At 34.1% G+C, this 15,668-nt stretch overlaps 2 protein-coding genes across 25 annotated transcripts; both read right to left on the bottom strand.

Moving 5' to 3' along the window:
- Window positions 1-627: 627 nt before the first annotated feature.
- Window positions 628-15,284, bottom strand: LOC126720636 (receptor-like protein 9DC3). 24 transcript variants are annotated; one of them, XM_050423351.1, is made up of 17 exons: window positions 12,393-15,284; window positions 11,370-11,455; window positions 11,089-11,260; window positions 10,489-10,628; window positions 9,208-9,298; window positions 9,020-9,116; window positions 8,238-8,397; window positions 7,744-8,130; window positions 6,220-6,842; window positions 5,955-6,127; window positions 4,540-4,858; window positions 4,309-4,386; window positions 3,673-3,733; window positions 2,918-3,057; window positions 2,058-2,134; window positions 1,791-1,906; window positions 628-1,068 (listed from the first exon to the last, which is right to left on the bottom strand). In XM_050423351.1, the coding sequence occupies exon 1, from the start codon at window positions 15,250-15,252 to the stop codon at window positions 12,466-12,468; it is 2,787 nt and encodes a 928-aa protein (XP_050279308.1). In that variant the 5' UTR covers window positions 15,253-15,284; the 3' UTR covers window positions 628-1,068; window positions 1,791-1,906; window positions 2,058-2,134; window positions 2,918-3,057; window positions 3,673-3,733; window positions 4,309-4,386; window positions 4,540-4,858; window positions 5,955-6,127; window positions 6,220-6,842; window positions 7,744-8,130; window positions 8,238-8,397; window positions 9,020-9,116; window positions 9,208-9,298; window positions 10,489-10,628; window positions 11,089-11,260; window positions 11,370-11,455; window positions 12,393-12,465. The 24 variants fall into 24 exon arrangements, with proteins under 24 accessions (XP_050279308.1, XP_050279302.1, XP_050279306.1 ...); XM_050423345.1 differs by having other exon boundaries at window positions 4,309-4,858; XM_050423349.1 differs by lacking the exon at window positions 4,309-4,386 and having other exon boundaries at window positions 4,441-4,858.
- Window positions 960-7,828, bottom strand: LOC126721426 (uncharacterized). Its single transcript, XM_050424456.1, has 8 exons — window positions 7,744-7,828; window positions 7,565-7,617; window positions 5,955-6,071; window positions 4,540-4,765; window positions 4,368-4,386; window positions 3,673-3,733; window positions 2,058-2,134; window positions 960-1,068 (listed from the first exon to the last, which is right to left on the bottom strand). The coding sequence occupies exons 1-8, from the start codon at window positions 7,826-7,828 to the stop codon at window positions 960-962; spliced, it is 747 nt and encodes a 248-aa protein (XP_050280413.1).
- Window positions 15,285-15,668: the final 384 nt, after the last annotated feature.

The raw sequence follows: 15,668 nt of genomic DNA, 5'->3' as shown, positions 1-15,668 counted from the left end.
TGAACTTCACTTAAAGGCCTTTTACCCTTGTTTATCCTAGTCACATTACCTTATACTCCACTTAAAGGTCTTTTACAGAGGAAAGATATGTCTTCACCATCCATTTCAAATTTACCTGTGATATCAAAGTCTGCCCCGACCCTCGTCTCCTAAAGAAATCCTTCATTCTAGTAGGGTAGACTTTTGAGACTGACATTGAATTTTCTTACGAGGAAATTGTTTTTAAAAAACCGCATTCCCAAGTTTGTATTGAACAAATTTAGAGTTAGTGGCTTATTATTGTTAATAGTTATATGTACTTCATAAAATATAAAATCTAAAATATTCATGCGTTGGTCATTTTTAGTAAAACAACCTTTATTTCCATTCTAATATTGCAAGTGTGTGTATGTTTCGTTATTGTTAAGTGATAAGTTAAACGTGAAACCAAGAGAGTTTGAAAATCATGCACATCCTTCATTCTTCCATGTGTGTAGTCTTGTGGTGAAGTTGGTTATAAGTTTTTGTGTTGGCCTGTTGCTATTTGTAATAAGCACCCAACGACTTAGTCAATTTATAAGTTCATCAGGATAACCAGCTTTGTTCTGAAAGTAAATGTGAAATAAAAAGTAACTTTTAACTCCACTCTTGAAGCAATCAACCAGTAAGATCTTTGTTTTGATCAATAAATAACCAAAATTCCCATCAATAAATAATATTTCCTGGAGCATGCGTTTATACATTACAACAAAAATGATCAACTCTATAATGAAAACTATGGGAAGGAGCCAACATCAAAGAGAAACAGCACGTGTGAATATAACCATGAATTATAAATCAGTTCAGTGGATTCTGTTTCTCATGTCACTAGGTAAAATTATCAGTCTATCAAATATTTCTCTGGGTTGATCTTGATACTATACTCTTTTCAATGTGCTCTATAAATGTCGAAATATCTGATAAAAAATGGTGAGGATATTTCAGTGCCTTCTTTGCTTTGCACGCTTCTGCGACTGCTGACCTTTTATCTTCCATTTCTCATTCCCCCCTAGTTGATTCTTTTCTTCTATCTCTCGAACCTTGCGCTTCCTGAAAATGGTTTCCACACGAAAAGGAAAATGAAGCAAGACACATTACAAACTGAAATTAAAGCTTCATTTCATAGAGAGATTCTAGCTATCCCAAAGGAACTAAATCAAATACAAACACGGATAATCATAAAAATAATTGGGCTCTTCACATAATCAAGGACAAAGGAACAACTTCCTAAAATATAATCAAATCATTCCGATTTGGTTAAATGTAGTAATGGAAACATGTAAGGTGCACAATAGAGGACTCCAAATTAGCTTTTGCTTATAAGAGGGTGAGTCAAGATGGAAGTTTCTGCTGGAAATAATTTCTAGAAATACAAATCATAAATAACAAGGTCATCTTTTTGGTGCCCCCCGCCCCCTCTTGCCTCATATAATAATATATGCTCTCTCAAGTCTTGATATTTTTGTTATGTATGATGACCATGCTTCACATTATAGCTGTTTTCTTAACAAATTATGTCTGTCTAAACTCTGAAGTTCTTTTTTAAGTCCATTTGAAAATGACAACTAAGATAAGCATGCTCTTATGGCATTTAAGACAAAAATTAGCTGAATATTCATCTTAACCATCTATTCTAAATAGGCAAAAGAACAAAGTTTTACGAATGACAACACCACCACCACATTCTTTTTACCCTTTAAACTCAACACATCATGTTGTGATATGGTCATATGGTTTTCAACCCAAACACAAGATAGATTTGCATATCTCACCTGTAATCAGCAAGGGTACAATCAGATAACAACTCAGTTGCAATTGTTCTTTTTCTCTCCTTCCTTGTTAGTCTACCTACGAAGAAGTCTGACGCTGACTCTATCACCGTCCCGATCTAATTGTCAAAGGACCAAATGGTGTATGAATTAGTCAAGCCTAAATAACAAAATGTATACCACCCAAAAGAGAATATACACATAGTCCTAATTACAGCTCCAAGATATCACATACTATACTATTAATCTAGAAATTACAAATAGACTTACCAGGAAATACTTGGCAATGTTTTGGATTTTGAATCACCCTTCTTGTAGTGCCTCTTCAGATCAATGGCACTTCTCAACTGTAATTATGAACACAAGAAAGAATTCAGAGATCAATAATAGATCAATAATAAACTGCCTAAGTTATAGAATCTAAACTCCTAGCAAGCAAATGAACCATCAAAGTCGATTAGCAAGCGTCCTATTATCTTGATAAACCCATAACCAGTACATGCATATGCAAGCTTCACAATACCTTATCAACCCCCCCCCCCCCCCCCCCAAAAAAAAAAAGAAAAAAAAAAAAAAAAGAAAGCTTCACATTAAGTTCTTATATATGATTATTTAATTGTAATTATTTAGTACACAGAAATTTATTTTCTTGACACATCATAATAGGTCCCACGAATTAAATTCACGGTAGGCCCCATCATTAAGGTGAGAGGAGAGAGAGTTACTAAAGGAGTATTGAATAACTTTCTAGCATTTAGATATTTATAATGACAAAGTCTAAATGAGTTCCAGCACAATTCAAAAATAAACGGGAGATTGTTTGAGTGAGACTTGTTCAACTCCAAAGAAATCTTAAGATGAATTAGTTCTAGTCCTATATCTGGAACATGTTATGATAAGAGAACGCTCACTTTGGTCAAAGTAAGAGCCCATCATAATTTAAAGAATTTCTTAAATTATGATGTGTTTTGATGGCTTCTTGATATGAATTTCATGTAAACAACTAGAATCATGTGCATTCAGGTCAATAGGATACTGCCATCATAATTACTTCAAGTCTAGCCAAAGTTTTATACTTGAGTATATCAATGCCATTTTACAAGAAAACTAACTGGCAGTATATGACTCACAGATAACATTTATATCCCTGGAAAATCATCTTCACATGGTGTTGGGTAAATCCCTCTCACTAAGGATGTTGCTTACAAGTTACAGAGAGCCTAAGGATGCTGCTTACAAGTTACACAAGGCATGAAGAAGATCAACAACCCTGTTACCATCATTGGCAGAAATATTATCAATTCCAATTCAACTCATGGAAAATCAACCAGCTTTTAGTTTCAATTTGGTATATTACCCATCTAGACTCAAATTTTACACAAACATTATTTTTTGGCAAATAAAAATTTTACATTCCATACATAGAAAAGAATTTTCGAATGCTAAACATGGATCCAGCCAGAGGCTAATGACTGCATATATATTATAGAATATATTAAATGCATCAATAGGAAGTCCCCTACCATCTACTTCATTTCTATTTTTCCAGTTTGTTGGTTATCTAAAGTCAAACAATCTCTTAAGTAGAAGAGTAAGATTTCATTATACTTTAAGCTATAACCTTACTTTACAAAGAGGCATTTAAATAATTTCCCTAATTCCATTTCTGCATGACAGTGACTCAAGTTGCTTAATTGCACATTCCCTAAAGCACACAAGTTGAAAGTTGAAACACTAAGCAAATTCTCAAAAATGAAACAATTTTTTTTTTTTTTTTTGATAAAAACAATGAAGCAATTAAAATGTTACAGAGAATCATTTGAGCATAATTGAAAGGTAGTGCCATGGAAACAAACTACACGGAAAAAAATAGAGTTCACCACACCTTCAGTAAATGCAGATCTTTCTGAATCTTTGGGGTGATGGTTTGTGCAGGTAAGTCAAACCTATGTACATTTTACCAAAAAAAGAATGTAATCATTGTTAGCAAGAGAGAGAAAAAAAGAAAAGAAAAAAAAGAAGAAAAAATCTTATTAGTTGAGACCCAAAAAAAACTAAATTCCTCCACCCATTTACACCTAAGACTATTTGAGGAGAGAGTTAGTGATTAACTTGAAAACAGAAGCATTAAAGTTTATAAAATTCAAAGCTTTCCTCTCTTTCCTTTTCTTAACAACCAATCAGACATAAGAAAGTATAATGAAAAGCTAAAATAGAAACTCCTCATTAAGACAAAGACATACTAGCCTTTCCTAGCTGTATCTTTGAGCTGCTTCAACAAATGTCTACACTCTATGCCATACCAACTAAAACACAGACATACCAACCAAAAGCATTAACTAATGTCTACAGACTCTACACTCTATGCCATTGCCTTTATATATAGACTCAAAAATTAGCACAGACAAGAAATTTAGAAGTAACAGCATCTACAATCAAACATAGAACATATGAAAAACTAATATGAAAGAACAAAGATCTTAAGAGTTCATTATGGCCAGACTGACACTTAAAAACTAACCAAGGCCAAGGAGCAATTTCGTTGGACTAGACCTTGAGATCTAGTTAGAACATTAAGACCTGACATCTTCAACATCACCTGAGCAAAGTCCATTCGAAAGATTAATCAGGCATTTGAAGCATAAGCCCTTACCAATCTTGAGGACTCCTCATTAGCCATCAATTGTTGATTGGCAAAAAGGAGTCCTCTCCCCCTTAAAAAGCTCTGATAGTAGTGAGTGCCAAAACCTACCCCAGATGATATTGAAGATGACAAAGCCTGCAAATATGACATCCTCCACTGCAGATTCACTAATTTCCAATGAAGCCATGGATGAAGAAGAAGGCTGAGTGGTGGTCCTATTACTGTCTTGGCACCTCATTCTCTTCTCAGTGAGGAAATCAAGAGTTATAGTTGGGTTTGGCTGCCCTGTCCCCTTGAGGTCAGAGAGGTGTTTTTGTATGAATTCATAGCCAATCTTCCCAGTTTTTTGTACACCCTCAGATAATCAAAGAGGCCAAGACACCCAAAGATTCGGTGCCTGTTGAAATATGAAAGAATGCTGTCTAGCCTGTGATGTCATGTATAGTAGTTTACATCAGAGAACTCCAATAAAAAGAGTTATCAATATGAAGCTGTTCTTGATTGTCAGTTTAACAGAAATTAGAATAAGAAAAGTATTTCATTTATTTATTTTTTAATTTTTTGACATTTTAGATTTGAAAAACCTTAAATAAAAAGTGCCTAAAACAACTAGTTGGTCAGTTTTGGGTTCCCTTGCTTCAAACCCAGAAAAGAAGTAAAGACATTTATACTGAGACAAATTGAATGTTTTACTCTCTGATTGCTACAAAATAGAAAAATATTGTAAAATGTAAATTTAAAATGTTACCTTGTGTTCCCATATAATTTCGAAAGTATATGAATCTTTTTTTCACACTATTACTAATTCAAAAAATTAAATCCCTCTAGGACCCAATGATACTATGTGGCTATCATACAACACAATAGTTTATAAGCATGTTCCAGCTAAATTCCTAAGAAGAAAAAGAAATGAGAAATCAAGGCAAAAACAAATATGCAACAAAACTTTTGTCTTTGTTTCACATCAAACATCCAGCTGTTGCACACGGAATGAAAGGTGGCCAGCTAACTGCATTTGGGCCTAAGCACATCATCAGACTTCCCAAGAGCTATTCTTTACTATTAGTTTAACAGAATTTGGAACAAGAAAAGTATTTCTCTTTTCTTTCTTTCTTTTTCTTCTTTTCCCTTTTTTTTTTTGGAATTTTTTGAAGTTTTCGACCTAAAAAACCATAATAAAAAAGTGCCTGAAACAAATAGTTAGCTAATTAAAGGTGACTAACAATTTGTTGAAACCAAAATGGCAAAATTCACTAGGAACACATTCTCAATTCATTAACTTTCTCAACTTTCCCCACAACTAATATGTACTTTATGGACTCCTCTCGACATAAAAAAATGTAAAGAGGTACCAACTCTTTTAAAGTCTGTTTCTTACATTTTACCCAAGTTTCATTCAAGAATCATTGTCCACAAACAATCATCAAATCCTAAACCTTAAAGTGTTTCCAAAGGACTCTGGATATTAATAAAAATATTTTTATAGAGAGAGAGAATAGGAAGATTAAGGAACAAGAACAGACCAGCATAATGCCATCTCTTGTGGCAATAGAAACAATATCAGCACATGAAACTACCCCTGGACAAGCCTTTTCAAGCTCCTCCTTGATGAAATCAATCTTATTGAAAACCCTCAAGGTCTGAAATGGTTTTTATTACAATTGTTGTCATCAAAAAGGACCAAAGCACCACAGCCCTGATCAAGAAAATCCCACAAAAAATTAAGACCAACAAATTAGTACCTAAAAATAAATGGCAAGAAATTAGACACCAAAAATAAGAACATACAATTTTTTATCATCATCTGGTCATGGAATGTCAGCCAGTGATCTAAATTATGAATGAATGCTATCCCTCCATCAAGTTAGAGAGATAGAAAGGGCCACCAGCCTGTACATAAGAGCACTCCAACAAAAAGAATTACTAAGAGTTGTTCTTTATTGTTAGTTTAACAGAATTTGGAATAAGAAAAGTTTTTTTTTTCTTTTTTTTTGAAATTTTAGACCTGAAAAACCATAACAAAGAAGTTCTTGAAACAACTAATAAAGGTGTATGTAACAATTTGTGGAAACCAATACAGCAAAAATCACTAGGAACATATATTCAATTCATTAAGTTTCTAAGCTTTCCCCACAATCAATATGTAACTTTAGAATCTTATCTAATTGAAAATATAGAGGAAATTAGTCTACTCCTCCAAGCATCCTAGGTAGCACTAGGGTAATTAACACCGCTCTTTAGTAAATAAATAAATAAATAACCACTCTTCATTCAATCCAACCAACAAGATCTTTAATCTGTAAAAGGAAGGTAATATTACAAGGATGTAATAATAATAATAATAATAACTGAAATATGTAATAGAATATAACCTGATTATTTGAAGCTGCAACTAAGCTGTGAAGTTGCCCCTTAAAAAAAAAAAAAAAAAAAAAAAATACACTGACCACAAGATGTATTTAGAATTGCAATGGAGTAGAGAAATTTCTTCTCAAACTAGAGCATAAAGCAAGGTCATTAAATGAAGTCCGACATAAATAAAGCATTAAAATGTGGTGGTTACATAGCAGTAGCCTGTATTCTCTTTGGTATGATAATACCTTAAACATAAAAGGTTTTTTTTTTATTTTTTTTTTTATGCCTTAAACATGGATTGTACCATTGTTGTCTTCTCCATGAGTGGCTCCCAGCTAAAGCATGACTTTGGATGTGCGGGCATGATAAGTGTAATTGAATACTAACTGATGACAATAAAACATAATGGCATCTGATTGAAAGCTATGCCTATGAGTCACTTTTATATTCTACTTGGTGATTAAAGAAATAAAGAAAATTATAGACAAATCAATTTCTTTGTTTCATGACACAGAATTGTAGACTTTCCTATCCCTGAAGTTCAAACTCAAAAAGAACGAACTAAAATCTCCTTCAGATGATGAATAATCAGCCAAAACTCGTTAGAAACACTGACACCCAATTAAATTAATTTGGATGTTGCACCACAGATTATGATCTCCCCAAATATTAGTTAACTTTTGGTAATGTTCCAAACATTTTAATTCTATATTTCTAAAGAACTCAACAGCCATAACATATTTCATCATTGTGTCTAATGTCTACGCTAAGCCATTGCCTTTATATATAGACTCAAATTAGCATAGGCAAGAAGTTTAATAGTCACTGCATCTACAATCAAACATTGAACATAAAGAGAAGCTTATATGAAAACATAACGATGTCAAGAGTTCATTATGGTGAAGATTGTCACTTAGGAACTGACAAAAGGCAAGGAGTAGTTGCGTCGGACCTGACCTTGAGATTCAGCCAAAACATTAAGCACTGGCATCTTCATCATTGCCCATGCAAAGTCCAGTCTAGGGGTTGGTTGATCTGTCATCTGAAGCATAGGCCCTTACCAGTCTTGTGGTCTTCTCATTAGCCAGCTACTGCTGATCAGCAAAAAGGGGTCTTCTCCCGTTTTTAATGACTGGCTGTGAATTCATGCAGACTCACTCATTTCCAATGATTACATGGGTTAAGAAGAAGGCTGAGTGGTGGTCCTATTACTGTCTTGGCACCTCATTCTCATGTCAGTGAGGAAATCAGAAGCTATGGTTGGGTCAGGCTGGCCAGTACCCTTGCAGTCATAAAGGTGTTTGTGTATGAACTCACAACCAATCTTCCCAATTTTGTGTGCACCTTCAGATGATCAAGAAACCAATGCAAACCAAAGTAACATTTTAAACCTTTTTCAATTCCATATATCAAGGGCATAAAATGAGAAAAGGCAGAGAACTAGTAAGTACCTAAAAGATAGACTATTTCTCTTTCATCAAAACCTCTAATGCCAAAAAGGTGAAGTGTCTGTATAATATAATCATCCGGTCATGGAATCTCAGCCAGTGCTTTGTTGAGGTATGAATGAATGCTCGGCCTGTTAACACTGGATAGAAAGGGGCCACAAGCCTGTGATGTCAAGTAAAACAGTTTACATCAGAGAACTCCAATAAAAAGAACAGCAAAATATTGCAAAATAAATAAATAAAGAGAGAACAGAGAGAAGCATAAAATAGCTATCCTCAGCTTGGCTGCTGTGAAGTTGAGGTGAAGGATTTGGAAAGCATAGAAAGTACTATGTTTAGTCCCCCAATAAAGGAGAAAATATTCAACTAAACCAAGTGTAATCTAATTTCTCGGCTGCAAGAAGTTGAAGAATCAATCAAGAACATAAAATTTATTTGTTTATCTTTTCACCTTCAAAGAAACTGGAATAATGTGGACAGGGATGAATCAACTGGGAACAAAAGATATATAAGGGAATCACTAATATATATATCATGAGAGAGAGAAAGAGAGAGGAATGGATTGTAAATCATAAAAAGAAAATTATTAAGATTGTGAGAGAATCACTAAAGTTTCCCAAGCAGAGAGGAGCCAGGTTACTCAAGTGATTATGAAACAAATCAAGGACATTAAGGAAAGTCATTACAAATCAAGGAAGGAATTTTTCCAATGAGAGAGAGGGAGAAGAAAGAGAGACGAGATGAGAGAGAAGAGAAAGAATGTTCAATTCAAAATGAACACTTACCGGCATTTATCTCGCTCATAGCCTTCTTCACATGTTCATCAGGTTCAGTGTCCACAATGAGGGTTTGAACAATCTCAAATCCATAAGCTGACATGGCCTATGCATGTGAAATTCAAAGATATTATAAAGAAACAGATTTACCTTGTAACTTGACTAATACTAAACCAAATTAGCAGACAGAAAAATACCTTTCAAGTTCCTCTTCCACGGCTATCACAATCTCATTCTTTTGTTCAAAAACAGAATCCAACACCAACTTTGGAACACTTGCACTAATAACTAGAAGAATAGAGACATAAGCCTGTTAGTCTCTCAAAACGATATACAAATAGGTAAAATTGTCTCCAATGGAAATTATGACATAACAAGTATATGCATTGATAGTGACAAAAAACTTGCCCCAACCTCAAAGATATTCAACACAGCAAATTTCATAACCACTATAAGAACTTTTTTTCTCTTTTTCAGTCACTATGCACCATTTGTCCTCATAATATTCACATCAGATACATTACCTCCATGGTCCTCTCCACATGAACATTATTGTTAAAATAATCACTTTTCCAAGGCTTGTCATGCACATAGTTAATCATAAAGCTTTAAGAAAATCATAAAGATCATTAAAACATAAAACGATTATCCTATATAGCTATTTCACAAAGAATAGACATTTCAATTGTTTTTGCATAAACTTCAAAAAATCAATGTCTAGCTAGAAAAAGAAGTCCTCACTTCTCAGCATAAACTTCAAAAAGTCAATATCAAATTAGGAAAGTCCATACTTCTTAGAATTTATTTATTTTCCTAACAAATATGGACCCATGTGAAATTATTTAATAAAAAAGGAATTGACTCTTAAATTTCATTATAAGGGCAAACATGGTGACTTTCAACTTCAATGTCCAGTTACACACCCATACCATCAAAGACAGAGATGGGATCTGTGCTCTGGTATTGCTGAGTTTGTAAAAAGCATTAGCAGATTTGTCTGATAAGGCCCGGTATTGAATAGAAGTAACAACAGTAACAAGCACATTATCATGAATATATATATATATATATATAGATAGATCAGAAGAGGCCGAAGAATCATGCTTTTAAGCATATAAAATAATTTAAAACAAAAGAATAGTGCTTAGCCTAATGTATTCATGCTTTACTGCTTTTAACCGGAAAAAAAAAATAATAAATAAAAAGTTCTAGATAAATTCTGCAATCACTCATGACTTGACAACAATAAAGCAAAACATATCTTCAAACAAACATTTCTTGCAATCTGTATAATACTAATTCTGTCCAATCAGTTTTGGGTTCCCATGCTTCAAACCAAGAAAAGAAGTAAAGACATTTATACCGAGACAAATTGATTGTTTTACTCTCTTTGATTGCTACAAAACAGAAAAATTATTGTAAAATGCAAATTTAAAATGTTGCCTTTGACTTCCCATATAATATCCAAAGCAACAAACCTTTTGTCTTTGTTTCACATCAAACATCCAGCTGCTGCACGTGCAATGAGGTGGCCAGCTAACTGCTGTCCCAAAACTCAAGGCAAACAGTGGCATCTGGGCCCAAGCACATCATCAAACTTTCCAAGAGTTGTTCTTTACTGTCAGTTTAACAGAATTTGGAATAAGAAAAGTATTTCTCTTTTCTTTCTTTCTTCTTCTTCTTCTTCCCTTTTTTTTTTTAAAAAAAAATTTTAGACCTGAAAAACCATAATTAAAAAATGCTTGAAACAAGTAGTTGGCTAATTAAAGGTGACTAACAATTTGTGGAAACCAAAACAGCAAAAATCACTGGGAACATATTCTCAATTCATTAACTTTCTAAACTTTCCCCACAACTAATATGTGCTATATAGACTCCTCTCGACATAAAAAAATGTAAAGAGGTACCAACTCTTTTAAAGTCTGTTTCTTACATTTTACCAAAGTTTCATTCAAGAATCATTGTCCAGAAACAATCATCAAATCCTAAACCTTAAAGTGTTGCTAAAGGACTCTAGATATTAACAAAAATATCTTTAAAGAGGGAGAGGATAGGAAGATTAAGGATCAAGAACAGACCAGCATAATGCCATCTCTTGTGGCAATAGAAACAATATCAACATATGAAACTATCCCTGGACAAGCCTTTTCAAGCTCCTCCTTGATGAAATCAATTTTATTGAAACCCTCAAGGTCTGAAATGGTTTTTATTACAATTGTTGTCATCAAAAAGGATCAAAGCACCACAACGCTGATCAAGAAAAGCCCACAAAAAATTAAGACCAACAAATTAGTACCTAAAAATAAATGGAAGGAAATTACAACACCAAAAATCAAAACATACAATTTTTTATCATCACCTGGTCATGGAATGTCAGCCAGTGATCTAAACTATGAATGAATGTTGTCCCTCCATCCTGTTAGAGAGATAGAAAGGGCCACCAGCCTGTACATCAGGGCATTCCAACAAAAAGAATTACTAAGAGCTATTCTTTATTGTTAGTTTAACTAAATTTGGAATAAGAAAAGTATTTCATTTTTTTTTTTTAATTTTTTGAAATTTTAGACCTAAATAACCATAACCAAAAAGTTCCCGAAAACAACTAGTAAAGGTGTATGTAACAATTTGTGGAAACCAAAATAGCAGAAATCACTAGGAACATATATTCAATTCATTAAGTTTCTAAGCTTTCCCCACAATCAATATGTACTTTAGAATCTTAGCTAATTGAAAATATAGAGGAAATTAGTCTACTCCTCCAACCATCCTAGGTAGCACTAGGGTAATTAACACCGCTCTTCAATAAATAAATAAATAAATAACCACTCTTCATGAAATCCAACCAACAAGGTTTTTAATCTCTAAAACGAAGGTAATATTACAAGGATGTAACAATAATTGAAATATGTAATAGAATATAACCTGATTATTTGAAGCTGCAACTAAGCAGTGAAGTTACCCATTTAAAAAAAAAAAAAAAAAAAAAAAAAAAAAACCCTGACCACAAGATGTAGTTAGAATTGCAATGGAGTAGAGAAATTTCTTCTCACACTAGAGCATAAAGCAGGGTCATTAAATGAAGTCTGACATAAATAAAGCATTAAAATGTGGTGGTTACATGGTAGTAGCCTATGTACTCTCTGGTATGGCTAAACCTTAAACATAAAAGCTTTTTTTTTATTTTATAAAAAGGAAGCATAGAAGCTTATGCACCTAGTAACACTAGTAATAAGCCTCACATTAACACAAGTACAACCATTCCTAACTAGCATAAAGGAAATTTAAAATGAAGAATCTTCTTACCAATATAAAGACACAGTTTTAAGGAAGCAAAAAATTATGAAATAGATATTTTCAAATATACTAGTATATAAAAATATACCTAGAATCAGTATTTGTATCCACTAAATTCTTCTTCAATGAGTTCATCCACGAGCATTCTTCTAGGATCTTTGTTACTTTTTATGTCTTCCTCCATAAACAATATTCACTAGCCATTTCGGTTTTCCACTTGAGAACACAAGATAACCCAAACCCAATCCAAACATGAATCCACAACCATACCCCAACAATACAACTTTCCAATGAAACCCATTTTCAAATTCGAAATCATCTTCTTGAATGGTTGATGATGGCGATGGTTGTTGTCCCTCATCATTGCCACAAGCTTTTGTCATTGGAAATCCACATAACCCAAGGTTTCCATAGTAAGAATCATTCATAAAGGTATTGAATTGTTTACCTTGGGGTATATGTCCAAAAAGATAATTTTCTGATAGGTTTAAAAATGCTAGCATTGTGAGATCTGCCAATTGTATAGGAATTTCACCTGTGAGCTTGTTTGAGGAGAGATCTAGCCATTCAAGATTGGTTAAATTTCCCAACGATGGAGGCACATGACCTGAAAGATTGTTGTGTGAAAAATTAAGCCCCTTCAATGACCGAAGCTCTACAATTGCCTTTGGAATTTCTCCTTCGAAATTATTGTTGGAAAAATCAATGGTTGTGAATAGACTTTGGATTTTTACCAATTCAATGAAAAACCCTTTCATCACCACTGTCACAGAATCTTGATAATAATAATCACCCATATATTTCAATTCACCTTTGTCTGCACTCACATTCATCATGGCTTTTAAATACATGAAAAATTTTGTTGGCAAAAGACCATGGAACTTGTTGTGAGAGAGGTCTATGATTCGCAAATTAGGGAACGGGAATTTGGTCTTGGGATTGCCTATGGCACCATGAAAGTTGTTTGATCGCAAGACAAGAACGCACAACTCTGAAAGACTTTCCAACCAACAAGGAAAGGTGCCATTAATCTTGTTGTTACCAAAATCCAGAACTTCCAAATTTCTACAATGGACCAATGATTGTGGCAATGCCCCTTCCAATTGGTTGCCATTGAGTTTCAGACTTCTCAATTGACATCCCTTTGCAAATGTTGCTGGGACAGTGCCATTAAGATTGTTCCTTTGTAAATTCAAGTCATTGAGATTATCACTTAACTTTCCCAAACATGGAGGAATCATGTTATTCAAGTGATTATAAGAGAAATCAAGGAATTTGAGGGAACTGAGATTGCAAATCAAGGAAGGGATGTGTCCAGTTAAATTATTCCTTGAGAGTGAAAAGTAAAACAATGAATCCTTCCCCACCTCCATTACCCAGGATGGAATATTGCCTTTGATATGGTTGTTGGAAAGGTCTAAGTATTCTATATATTCTGCAGTTCGTAAAAACTGTGGAATTTCGGTTATGTTGGAAGAAGACAATTTTAATGAGTGAATTTTGGACAAAATATTGGTGGCGGATGTGAAGGAGTGTAGTGATAGGTGAGGATTATTTGACATATCAAGAGATTGAAGACTTTTGAGCTTTGAGAATATTTTTGACTCCACATTGCCACTAAAATTATTGAAGGAAACATTTAGAGAAATTAATGAGTTATGCTGGAATTCAACAATATGCCCAGTGAATTGGTTAGAATCAAGATGTAAGAAACGCAAAGATGGTATTGTATACACCCAAGATGGTATTGTCCCATTCAATAAATTACCAGATAAGATGAGAGATTCTAGATTGGAAGGAATCTTGTTGACTAGTTGACTATTAGATGAATTATTTGAAGAGAAGTCCGGAAGTTGCCCTATGAAATTGTTGTATGAGAGATCCAAGTCAGTAAGTCCTGTAATGTTTAGGAGGGACCATGGACACTGACCACCAAAGTTACTATATGAAAGGTCCAAATAAGTTATCTGTGTGAGATTTGAAAGAAATGTTGGATACGATGAACCTATGAAATTACATCCACCAACAAACAACTGTTTTAAGGACTTGAGGTTGCTTATTAAATAAGGTAAGTCAATTGGGAATTCGGTTTCAGATAGAGACAAGGACTTGAGAGGAGTACTCCAGTTATATGTTGGAAGGGAACCGGTGAGATTGTAGTTGTAACCTACACGGAGTATCTGGAGGTTTGGAAGGTGGAATATATTTTCTGGAAATTTCCCTTTCAATTGGCAATAAGTAAGACGAAGAGATGTTAAAGAAGACGACAAATTCGTGAGACAATTCGTTGAAACAGAAGACATATCAATCGCATATAAAACAAGTTCAGTTAGATGGGTTAGGTTTTGAATAAGCCTTTTCAAATTAGGCGTTTCTATTCTCATGTCAATATTCGAAGAGAGATCAAGTGAAACCAGTTTGGATAAGTGGGAGATTTCGGAAGGGACATTACCAGCAAAGGAGGAGCCAGGACCGAGGAAGTGAGTACCGTAGGAGCCCGCAACGGAGTAGCCAGAGAGGTTGAGATGCGTCATGTTTGCAAAGCCACCAAATTTAGATGAAATTGTGGAGCCATGGAAATCGTTGTAAGCAAGGTTGAGCCTCTGGAGATGGCGAAGAGAGAAAAGGGTGCTATTGGGATGGATGGGACCATGAAGCCCACTGCAACTGAGGTCGACAGCAATGACATGACCTGTCATCGTATCACAGGTGACCCCATCCCACCCACAACAATCTGTACCCATTTTCCACGAATTCTTCGGAGGATCATAAGAATAATAATCACACCAATCATTAGAAAGACGGACAGAAAAAGAGTTTCTGAAATGGAGCAAAGCAGAGCTTTGGTCGGAAAGGCAAAGAGGCGTAGATGAATTAAAAGAAAAAGAAGAGAGAGATGAATTAGGTAGAGAAAGGAAGAGGAAGAAAATGAGAAAGAAGAGTACCATGTTTGCTCTGGCTTTGAGAGAAATGAGAAAGGATATATATATTTTGGGTGTTTTGGAATTGAGGTGTCATAGATACATGCATCTATATTTATAGGCGGCCACAATTATCAGAAGGGACCATAACCAGGAAAGGATTATATGTGGCTCACTCTATTAACTAGCTTTGAAACTCAACAAATCAGGTTATCCGGGTTTTTTTTGATGAAAAGGTTATCCGGGTTAGGTACATATAAAAAACTCCCTATATATAATTAAGTATAATAATAATCCCATCTACTTTATATTTCAATTCACTCATTCTGATACCTCTAGGGGATAGATTTTTATTAATATATAATATGTATATATCTTTTTTTATCTTTTATTATAAGTTTTGTCTTTACCTATTTAGAATCATCCGTTTATGGAAATAATTA

This window comes from Quercus robur, chromosome 4 (assembly GCF_932294415.1).
Source record: "Quercus robur chromosome 4, dhQueRobu3.1, whole genome shotgun sequence".
In the NCBI taxonomy this organism is placed as follows: domain Eukaryota; kingdom Viridiplantae; phylum Streptophyta; class Magnoliopsida; order Fagales; family Fagaceae; genus Quercus; species Quercus robur.
This window is presented reverse-complemented; position numbering and strand designations above follow the sequence as displayed.